The sequence below is a fragment of the Electrophorus electricus genome, chromosome 7, assembly GCF_041902795.1.
Source record: "Electrophorus electricus isolate QZ-2024a chromosome 7, ASM4190279v1, whole genome shotgun sequence".
Taxonomy (NCBI): Eukaryota; Metazoa; Chordata; class Actinopteri; order Gymnotiformes; family Gymnotidae; genus Electrophorus; species Electrophorus electricus.
In genome coordinates, this window is record NC_137503.1 from 1,465,001 (window position 1) to 1,477,284 (window position 12,284).

The 12,284-nt window shown below is 44.2% G+C and overlaps 1 protein-coding gene across 9 annotated transcripts in view; it reads right to left on the reverse strand.

Moving 5' to 3' along the window:
* st3gal3a (ST3 beta-galactoside alpha-2,3-sialyltransferase 3a) overlaps positions 1-6,201 on the reverse strand; it is a 32,118-nt gene extending 25,917 nt beyond the window's left edge. For 3 of the 9 annotated variants that reach the window (XM_035524702.2, XM_035524704.2, XM_035524697.2), the window contains exons 1-3: positions 5,759-5,908; positions 4,891-5,112; positions 1,922-1,969 (exon numbers count right to left, since the gene is read on the reverse strand). In XM_035524702.2, coding sequence (XP_035380595.1) covers positions 1,922-1,969; positions 4,891-5,059 — 217 coding nt within the window. In that variant the 5' untranslated portion in view covers positions 5,060-5,112; positions 5,759-5,908. The other 6 variants (XM_035524703.2, XM_035524699.2, XM_035524701.2 and 3 more) reach the window with 5 other exon arrangements.
* Positions 6,202-12,284: the final 6,083 nt, after the last annotated feature.

Sequence of the window (12,284 nt, forward strand, 5' to 3'; positions counted from 1 at the left end):
CAGAGGTCGCCGCTCGTGATTCAGTGTCACACTCAACCTTTACCCTGGGCCAAGGCTCGAATGAACAGAAAAGTCTGTTCCACAGAAATCCATAATCGAAAGACGACCTACATTCACAATGACAAATAATCAACAGAACCATCACGCCACCCCACCAAACGGTTTAATTAACATAACAAAGAGGGTTTTGTTTTTGATCCAAATTTCTCCAACAGAAGAATGGATGAAAATGGAAAAAGGTCAATAAATAACTAAATCTAGAACACAATCTGTGAGTAAATGATCACGATTCTGAGTAAAGAGGGAAAAATGAGAAAAAGAAGAACAATTTGTTAGAGAAAAACCAGTTACATCACAGAGAAACGTCAAACAAAGAATCAGTAATTCACATTCAACGACTTCAGAATTTCCATCATCATCAGATCCCAAATGATTATGTGAGCAAAAAGAGAGTCAATGTGAGACAAAGTGAAACACCAAGAGAGACAGACAGACTGAAGGCTCCTTGCCAAAGGGGTGTGGGGGAGGGTGGAGCCCTGCACACAGCACGGCAGCTTGTATCAGTGTTGCATCAGCTGACAGCGCGTTAGTGGGAGGGGCTTTGGCCTGAAGCATTAGCACCTGTGCAGTGGGAGGGGCTTTGGGCTAAAGCATCAGCACCTGTGCAGTGTGAGGGGCTTTGGGCTGAAGCATTAGCACCTGTGCAGTGGGAGGGGCTTTGGGCTAAAGCATCAGCACCTGTGCAGTGTGAGGGGCTTTGGGCTGAAGCATTAGCACCTGTGCAGTGGGAGGGGCTTTGGGCTAAAGCATCAGCACCTGTGCAGTGTGAGGGGCTTTGGGCTGAAGCATTAGCACCTGTGCAGTGGGAGGGGCTTTGGGCTAAAGCATCAGCACCTGTGCAGTGGGAGGGGCTTTGGGCTAAAGCATCAGCACCTGTGCAGTGGGAGGGGCTTTGGGCTAAAGCATCAGCACCTGTGCAGTGGGAGGGGCTTTGGCGTGAAGCATCAGCACCTGTGCAGTGAGTCTTTGCTCTTACAAAGATTACCATGCTTCCATCAATCCCTGGCTGCTCCTGCTGCACCTGGAGCTGTGGTACACCAGCACTCTATGTGGGGGAAACCGAAAAAGACCCTCCACACCTGAGCAATTCTACCCATAATGACCTGGGCCCATGGCACTAACCCCAAAACACTTACAGCACTTTGAAGGCGCTCTTATGCAGAGTGACCTTCACATGTTTGTCATATTGCGTACACCCTGTGCGTCAGACCCTGGAGGCTGGTGTTAAATGCTCCTTGCGTGAGCAGGTAAGGGAACACCTTAATACCAGGTGGGATTAACAAACAAACTCACGAGTTTGGCTGGGACAGAAGCACTTCAAGGACAGAGTTTGTGTCCGTGGAAGTTTGAAGAACTTTTAATGTTGGCTAGTTAACATTGATGGTTCAAAAAGTTAATGACAAAGTGAATTGTGTGTGTGTGTGATGGCTTAGACAGAGGTAACGCTGGTTAAAATGTAAATTCCTAAGTCTGTCATGTTGTCTGTGTTTTAAGACTTCTAACGTCCTGATGTGAGGGTTGATAGCCTGGTTCATACAGAATGAAAACTGTCAAACTTCTATTTTGTGTTATGGTTTCAGCCTGCCATTAGAACAAGTGTTTGTAAATAAATCAATCAGCATGCTTATATGAAGCAAGGAGGCGGTGCTTTTGACAAATAAAGAATAACAATAAAAGTTGCTGTGATAGTGTGGGAACAGAACACTCACTGGGAGCTGCAGCGTCATTAAATGCATGACAAGTTTCACTACAGTCAAACCAGGCTATGCAACGGCTACAAAAACCAAAACGTGATTAGTGTGATTAGTGTGATTAGTTAGTCCCAACACTAACATGGAGATGTCCACAGAAAACCTTATACCTGTGGATAACACATGTCCCGCGTATAGGCTGCTATCCACGTCAATATCTGAAACACAAGAGTATGAGTTCAGCTCAAACATGGAAGTACATGGGTGGGGCAGGGGGCGGGGCATGGAGGTGCCACGCCTTGTACGTTGGTGGGGCAGGGGGGGCGAGGCATGGGGGTGCCACGCCTTGTACGTGGGTGGGGCAGGGGGCGGGGCATGGGGTTGATGTGCTGTTAGGTTCCACCCACTGCCACCTCCTGAAAACCTTCAGCACTGTTGGAACATGGGCCTTTAGTCTCCTAAACACACCTGAGCTGTTTGTTGAGAAAAACAAATACTAATGAGCAGTTACACATCATAAACGCGTCATAAACACGTCATTATTACACGTCATAAAACACAGTAAACCTTCATCAACATGTAAGAATTTTTGTGTCAAGACAATTGTCTATGCCAACATGGTAGTAGTTTTGCAGACCTGCACCGACTAAACCTTACCTGTTACTACATCATCAGAGCTGCACCGACTGAACCTCACCTGTCGCCACATCACCAGAGCTGCACGGACTGACCTGCACCTGTTGTTACGTCACCAGAGCTGCACCGACTGACCTGCACCTGTTGCTACATCACCAGAGCTGCACCAACTAACCCTTGCAGGGCTTCAATACTCCACACACAGACACACACAAAGCAGGACAGACCTGCCTTCCTTAGGAGTTACGCTTACGATGGGTTTCACAACACACAAGTCTCGAAAACCTCTGTAAAAATCCTCAACTCTCGGTGACCTACAGGATGCGGAAAGCAGTCAGACCTCACAATGATTACGGCGTGGAAGCCAGAAACCGCCGAAGGCATCTGGGCCCCAGCTAATCTCGTAATGAAATAACGGAAGGTTGAAAACTCTCGGGCCAAGAGCCCCGAGGGACAGCAGGAGGCTGAATACAACCAGAGCGCAGCTTTCTATTTCAGGCCAGCCCGGCGCTGACAGCATCCTCAGCGGCGGCCCGTCAGGTGGGTCTGAGGATCACCACGGTGACGTGTGGTCAGAGGCAGCTGAGGTGCTGGAAGCAGAGGGGCTCACACTTCAGCATGTTTCCATGAAGAAAAAAGAAAAAAAAGAAAGCGGGGGGGGTTATTTACCCTCCATCTCCTAAACGACTTCAAGATTAGGAAGAAGGTGGATGTGCACCAAATCTGTGAGTATTTTCTGCTCCATTTTCATATCAAGGAGAAGTTGGCAGCGGTTGGGACACCCAGAGGCTGTAGGAGCTCAAATCTTTATGAACACAACAGCATGCCAGCAAACATCACCGCGCTAATTACTGGCAAACACTGAATAATGGACTTCAGCTACAGAAATCATTTCCAGCTTTACCATACGGATATTCAAGAAGCATTTGGGTTTAAATGGAGCAGTGCAATATTTCTTCTCTCAACCCTTTGAGTGAGCCAGACTTTCTAAATCAGTGGAGATGAAAGACTCATTTAGTCCTCTGTGATGCAGGGATGCTGTGTTAGAGAAGAGGTCAGCCTCTGTCTCCTGCAATGAAACACACTCCACTGTAACGTGCATTAAAGAAGAAATCAAACAAAAAATGCATTACTGGTATACAGAGACTTAATGGAGCAAGTGTGAGGGACAAAATTCCACATATGAAATGTTTCAGTGCTGCATATTAATAGTTTGTATACAGCAATGCATACGAGCCTATCACTGTTCACCATACTCAGATTAAGCGACTCCCAGCACATGACACAGAATGGTCATGTGAGGACCGTGCGCCACTCCCCAAACACACGCCTCACCCAGAAGAGAGATGTGAGGACCGCGGGCTGCCCCAAACACACGCCTGACCCAAAACAGAGATGTGAGGACCACGAGCCGCCTCAAAAACACGCCTGACCCAGAACAGAGATGTGAGGACCGCGAGCCGCCCCAAACACACGTATGACCCAGAAGAGAGATGTGAGGACCGCGGGCTGCCCCAAACACACGCCTGACCCAAAACAGAGATGTGAGGGCCACGGGCTGCCCCAAACACACGCCTGACCCAGAACAGAGATGTGAGGACCGCGAGCCGCCTCAAACCCCTTCACAACTACAACACAAAACACCAAAAAGGCTCTCATCTGGACACTGAAGAAACGGCAAAGCCAAGTCTAATTTATTTCTATAGCGCTTTTTACAACAGCCATCGTCACAATGCAGCCTTACATATGTCCGAGTCCAAGCCCCCAGTGAGCGAGCCCAGGGCGACCGTGACGAGAAAAAACTCCCTAGAGCATGAGGGTTATTTTACTGGGTGCAAATCTAGTCAATACAAAATGTAAATATATTAAAATTCATCTACAAAGTGGAGCGGCAAAATCAGATCCTGCAGAACCAGTTCAGAGTGCCCTCCCATCCGAGCAGAAAATTATCGGATCTTCTTTCCATCCAAGTGAAGAATTACTGCAGACTCTCAGCTTTCCATATCACCATGCTTTCAATTTCATCACTGAATAAATCCAGTCCAACAAAAAAAGCAAGCTTAAAGCACCGAGAGGGAACTGATATATATCCCTCAAAAATAAGACCCACACAATCTCACATTCTTTAACACAAAAAGCATGCTGGTAGCATAACCTATGGCAGATAAAAACTTTAAAAATTTCAAATCTGTCCTCAACCTGCTATTTTTATAACTGAACTTAAATTCTTCAGTAGGTGAGTCCCCCAGGGACCCTGACGGGAGAAGCTTCGTTGATAGTGGTTTAGCGCCCCCTTCTGGTTCATTGAGAAAAAACAAAGTCAGGACTTGTCCACATGTTCTGTGCCATCAATACCTCTACCGTTTAATTTACCAATGAATTACCACCCCACGGGGGCACCTAACTGTGGACTCGACCTGTGACCCAGCATCTGTGGAAAAGATACATGCATGGCACCAGTATGGCAACAGTTTTAGAGCCAGACAGCGTTAGATATACTGACGTGCTTTGAATCCCCATATGCGCAGCTGTAGTCTCGCCGCGGAGTAGTACAAGAAGCACAGGACCAGGGTGGGACACAGCACGAGCATTAGGGTCCGCGTGGGCTTCCTGGCTCTCATGTCTCGCGGGGCATCTTCGCAGAACCGCCTGCCGCGAGGTAAAAATGACATGCACGCGAGACTCTAATGCTCACACTGCCTGTCCCGCGGGGTCGTGGACTGGGCTGTAATTACATCAAACAACGTTTCTAGTATGGGCAAATAGCTGCTTTTCCTGTTCATTTTGTTGATACCTTCTACTTAAAGCTATATTTATAAGTCAAACACGACATAAGCATTCTGCTTTTTATCAAAGCTACAGTAGTAGGTACCTCAGTAATTTAAAAAAAATCAATATCGTTAGATTAAAACACTATAGTGACAGATTATAAAATATATCGTTATATTAAAGCATTATAGCGACAATACGCTATTAGAAAACTACAACGTTAGATTATAAAACTATAGCGTTACATTACAAAACTATAACATTAGATTATAAAACTAGCGTTATAAGACTAGCATTATAATAAAACACTATAGCGACAGATTATAAAATTATAGCGTTACAGTATAAAACTAGCATTAGATTAAAACACTAATCTAAGCGACATATTGAAACACTAACTCTATAGCATTATTTTATAACTATATAACTAGAGCTACAGCGACAGATTATAACACTATATCTTTAGATTAAAACTATAGCGTTGTATTAAACGCTACATGTTTAAACACTAGCGTTATATTAAACACTATGTCTATAGATTAAAACTATATGTTTAGATTTCAACACTACAGCGTTATATTAAACACCACCGTTAGCCCTACCTCAGTGGAGCTACCCCGCTAACCCGAGCTGTGACGATACCACCAGACAGCCGAGCGACGAGCTCTGCAACTGCTTCAATCTTTGGACAATTTGTACGTTTATTCTAATGAGACACGTAACAAGTCTACCATTCATTATCGTAAAATGGCACCTACTCGCTGACGACAGAACTAACGAGCTCTCCTTCCCTGTTAGCCACGTTAGCTTAGCTTAGTCCGGGTGGAATCGGCGCGAGGAGCCACAGGGCGGGTTTCCTCCCCAAACCATGTGAACAGCAGAGCAGCATGTCAGTCCGAGCTGCACCGGAGAGCAGCGCCGTCAACACACTGTTCACTCCCTCCGTCGGGTCCATGACTCCTGGAAGCGGTGGGCTGCGTTTCAGTAATAAGTGTAGGGATACCTTTCAGCCTCCCAGCAGCAGGATTACCTCAGTGACCGCAAGAGCGGGGACGCTGGAGGGCTGACGGAGCAGCGCAGTAATTACGCAGGGATGCCACTACAGTAATTACGCAGTGAATCCAAGTTATTACGCAGGGATGCCACTACAGTAATTACGCAGTGAATCCAAGTTATTACGCAGGGATGCCACTACAGTAATTACGCAGTGAATCCAAGTTATTACGCAGGGATGCCACACCAGTTATTACACAGAGATGCCACTACAGTTATTATGCAGGGATGCCACTACAGTAATTACGCAGTGAATCCAAGTTATTACGCAGGGATGCCACTACAGTAATTACGCAGTGAATCCAAGTTATTACGCAGGGATGCCACTACAGTAATTACGCAGTGAATCCAAGTTATTACGCAGGGATGCCACACCAGTTATTACACAGAGATGCCACTACAGTTATTATGCAGGGATGCCACTACAGTAATTACGCAGTGAATCCAAGTTATTACGCAGGGATGCCACTACAGTAATTACACAGTGAATCCAAGTTATTACGCAGGGATGTCACACCAGTTATTACACAGAGATGCCACTACAGTTATTACACAGGGATGCCACTACAGTTATTACACAGTGAATCCACCACAGTTATTACGCAGTGATGCCACAACAGTAATTATGCAGGGATGCCACTACAGTTATTACACAGAGATGCCACTACAGTTATTATGCAGTGACACCACTAGTTATTACGCAGGGATGCCACTACAGTTATTACGCAGTGATGCCACAAATGTAATTACGCAGGGATGCCACTACAGTTATTACACAGAGATGCCACTACAGTTATTATGCAGTGACACCACTACAGTAATTACGCAGGGATGCCACTACAGTTATTACGCGGTGATGCCACCACAGTTATTACGCAGTGATACCACTACAGTAATTACGCAGAGATGCCACTACACTTATTATGCAGTAAAGCCACTACAGTTATTACGCAGTGATACCACCACAGTAATTATGCATGGATGCCACTACAGTAATTACGCAGGGATGCCACTACATTTATTACGCAGTGACACCACTACAGTAATTACGCAGGGATGCCACTACAGTTATTATGCAGTGACACCACTAGTTATTACGCAGGGATGCCACTACAGTTATTACGCAGTGATGCCACAACAGTAATTACGCAGGGATGCCACTACAGTTATTACACAGAGATGCCACTACAGTTATTATGCATGGATGCCACTACAGTAATTACGCAGGGATGCCACTACAGTTATTACGCAGTGATACCACTAGTTATTACGCAGTGATACCACTACAGTTGTTACGCAGGGATGCCACCAGAGCTATTACACAGTGATGCCACTCTGATGCAACTCGTCTATTACCCAGTGATAAATTAGCAATACATAGCCTAGTGCACCTATTCTATTAACTTACATTTGACATTTTCTGCATTTTGCCAGATGCTCTTATCTAGATCAAAAGTACTTTGTCATTTACTCAAACAACCTATCTTAACCAGTAGAGTAGGTTTTACAGCATTTACTGCTAATATTATCGTCCAGAAGAGGACGGGACTCCCTTTGAGTCTTGGTTCCTCTAAAGGTTTCTTCCTCATGCTCTACGGAGTTTTTCCTCATCACGGTCACCCTTGGCTCACTCACTCGGGGCTTGGACTTAGAAAAGTGTAAAGCTGCTTTGTGATGACGGCTGTTGTAAAAAGCACTATAGAAATAAATTAGACTTGACTGTTTCACTATACTTAAGCTGACACACACCAGTGATGATGTGGTCATCCAAATATTGTCCAAAAATATTATGATTGGGGAATTGGAATTGTAGAATTTGCACATGCCAGTCAATGTAGTGTTGTTAGATAAATAAGGTACACCCAGTTATTTTGTTCTGAGTTAAATTCTGGCTGCCAAAAATGTTAAATGCTATAAGGAATTGTAAGCAGTGCTTTATGACTAGTAACCTGAAGCTTTGCTTCTGATGATGTGGTGTTCATTTATTAACCAAATATAATTTGGGCTGAATCTATTTTTAAAGCAAAAGCAATTGGAGTATAATAGAACACCAGACAGACATGTGGAAACCAACATGGGCAGCACTTTCAGAGGTATGTAAAAACACACACGCATGCACGCAGTGTAATTGCACCTAAATTTTGGTGTGTTCCAACTTTTTGGTGTAATTTTCTTGGATATAAATAAAATAAACAAACAAATAAATAACAACCATAAAATGTTCATGTAACAACTGTTGGGTTCTAAGATCTGGTGACCTAATGGCTTGTCTGCATATTGACTGGACAGGGCACAAACAAGCAAAATAAAGTTGTTTTGTATATGTTTACTGTACCAGTTAAACAATATCGTAAAAAACTTAAAATACTTCTTTAAGCAGCTTCGTGTTGTCCTGTTCAAATGGGTCAAGTAGGAGATGTGAGACCCACTATCTGTTCTGAGAGCCGGCTGCAGAGACCAGAACAGCCAGTCTTACTGCTTTGGGAAATCTTGGGAGTGTTACCCATGATCAGACATGCAAACAGGTCTGGTGTTATACTGATGTTTGTAGCAATGCACGAGCAATCATTCTACAGCAGTGTTGTCACTGATACACGTAACTAATAATGAGATGACAACAAATATACAGATTATACACAAAACAGAATATGCAACAGCCAAATAAACAAAATAAACAACATGACTTCAGTAATTAATTCAGTAAGTGGCAATTATGTCATTTGCACAGTAATTTGCACAGTAATTTGCACAGCTGACGACTGGTATCAGAGCTGCCAAAAGTGTGTACAGTAAGTAAATCCAGTCACACTTTATACACAACTCAGAACCCTGGCAGGGAGTCCATGCAGTTGCTGACATCAAACACCCAGCAACTAACTGCCACAATTGAACCAGCCAGTCTGATTCCACTGCCTCCATCAGATAAGGAAATATCTAAGAGGAGGTAGTGTTCCCAACTGTTAAAGTGGTCAGGCTGGAGGCGTGAGACCCACTAGCTGTTCTGCGGTCAGGCTGGAGACCACAGAACAGTTAGTCTTACCACTTTAGGTCATCTCATAAGCACCCACCAGCTGGTAGCTACATTCTTCCAAACGTACATCCACACAGCACTTTAAATCTGGGACTTTATCCGTGCTTGAACATGCAGACTCTTACTGCATATCAATTGAGGTAAGGCTGTATTTAATTTGCACACTCTATCTACCTCAGTATATTCACACCACCATGAATGTGTTGCATTATGTTGTGTAAAGTCACACTGTATTTCTATATTTGCTAGCCAGCTTCCAAAATGTGTCACAGGGTATTTCATTCCTTGTCATAGTTACCATAGTGAAAATTAGTGCACCAGTGTTCACTTATCGCTGCACTACTCCTGCCTGTGCCACATCTACCTGTGCCCATCTACCTGTGCCACTACACCTACCTGTGCCCATCTACCTGTGCCACTATATCTACTTGTGCCACTACATCTACCTGTGCCCAATGTGGAATTCAATCAAAATGGTGAACTAAGGCCATACATATTAAAGACCAATGGCAACAGACACGTGAGAGACTAGCCTCAGTCATGAGAGCAGGGCCACACTGAAAACTGACTAAAAATGCAACACATGTGGCTTCAGGACTTCTAAATCATGGAAGAGCAGCAAAACTGTGTCTCTCATAAGACTACATCTGTTTATATTTCCATCTCATATAACACTTACATTTGCTTTCCTTAATGACATTCTGAGATCCTGCCTATCCGGACAAACCAGCAATGTGCCAAATATCATCTGAATACTTGCATGCGCAACCAAACATTGTGAGAAATGATCATCCAAAATGCTGTCCAATAGGTTCAGGAGGTATTTTTTTGCAGATGGTAAAGTCATATGCAGTGAAAACAAAATGCTGGTATTATATGTGGAGATGTCATCCACAAATAACATCTTTACAGGTGTTTGGCCATTACAATGTGGATTGGGACTGAGACTGTGTAATCCAAGTACCAATTTACCTGATAGGCCATTGGTCCATAACTGGGATTATCAATATGACATGAGAGCACGAATCTCTCAAACCACTTCATATGTGTGGTAGAGCATCTGGGCACTCTGTTAGGGGCTGTGGCCTCACTGGCATTAACTCTGAAGGTGATCTCAGCTGGTGTTTGCCCTTTTACAGGTATCAGACGAACACCTGGTTCAGGCCATCAGGCAGGATAATGTCATCCCTAAGATACAAAGTGTTGAAAGTGGTCCTCAAGGCCACTGAGGTGTTGAAATTGCTTCTCAATACCACTGAGATGTTGGAAGTGTTCGTCAATGCCTTTAAGGTGTTGAAAGTGTTCCTCAATACCACTCAGGTGTTGAAAGTGTGCCTCAGTGCCACTCAGGTGTTGAAAGTGTGCCTCAGTGCCACTCAGGTGTTGAAAGTGTTCCTCAGTGTTCTCCTTTGCATTTTGCTTCCGCAAATGCCTTGAGGTCTCACGCTTTTTCATAGACCCATTTGTCTCCGGACCTAAATACCACATCTTCTTCTGTCTATGGCTTTTAGTCTCCTTTGTGCAGATGTTCCTGTGTCCTAGGACAGCCAGGGCATATTCCTCCAGATCCACTTCCTGTGCAAACAAATCCAAATCTGTGTTGTCAAAACAGCATTGAGGTGTGTTGCACAGTCTGTACTTCACGGTCCACAGATTTGACAGCTGTCCCTAGTCCTACAGATCAGGGCTTTGAACGCTGGTATCAGAGTTGGGGAAACATGATTTGATTGTCCTCAATGTACAGAAAGTACAGATTTAAATGTTTCTGGGATGTTTGCGTAGACCTGGTCAAAAATTTACATTTTTATAAAATTTAGGCATGACTGGTCAGCTGGTTGTTAAGGATATCATGTATCATGTATATTGCAAGTTACATATTCTTGCGCAGGGGGTACGAAATATACTACTGTAATTACTACTGTTGTGAATTTCCACAGGAGAAAGCACAGTAGCAGATTAACATTAAACTCTATATCCAGGGAACAGGATTTGCATGTAAATATGCACTGTTAATGTAAGTACACAAATCTCCTCCTCCACACTGCTATTTCAAGCACCACAAATTCCTGAACCTGAGCAACATGCTAACTCAGGAGCAACATTGGGAACTTTGGGTCTTCTGAAGTTACAGGAGGTGTGACTCTTCATTCACAACGTCCAGCTCCTATAAATAAAGAGGCATTTTGATGGCACAGCTGATACAGGAACTCGGTGTGAAACGTGTCCCGTTTCTCTGGGAAGTACATCGTGTACACTGCAGTTACTGGAACCTTGTACCTGTATATGATTAATAAGATAAACTCAAATCAGGTAACCCACAGGCTGACTTCTTCAGGACTTCAACTGCAACAGAGCAAACAGGCTTGGATTCAAAAAACAACTGAAAACTGGGGGGGGGGGGGGGGGCACTTTACCATACTAGTCGATTGAGTTCAGTTCACCTGGAATGACATCATGACATTACCTTGGCAGACACAGCCTGCAAAACGCCAAGGCTTGGAAACACGAGAACTTGCCTTCATAATCACCGACCTTTGCACCCACAGCACTCGAGAACAGACCCCAGACTGTGCACTGCAGGTCTGAGACTTGCAGTGTTTTGCCCATTCAGAGATGCTTATGTTTACTGTTGAACTGCTGACTTCATATTTGAGTGAGTTGTATAGTTTTGCAGTATGTACTTTTTGAGTTAAGGAGACAGTTTTGCTGAGATGAGTTTTAAAAGATGAGTTAGTGTTTCCCAGGCTGTTTGCTGGTTAGACTGGTTAGCTGTTTGCTGGTTGTGATTACTGATAACTACCACTGGGCAGTTGCCAGTTCAAGTCCCACCACTGCCAAGTTTCCACTGTTGGGCCCCTGAGTAAGACCCTTAACCCTCAATTACTCAAGCTGTTCTCAGTCACAATTGTAAGTCACTTTGCATAAAAGTGTCAGTTAAAATGCTGCAAATGTAAAATTCTGTAGATATTACTGTTTTGACCAATGTGGGAGAAACAGAAAAACCAGACCCCACTGTAACTGTAAAAACACTCAGAGGCACAGGG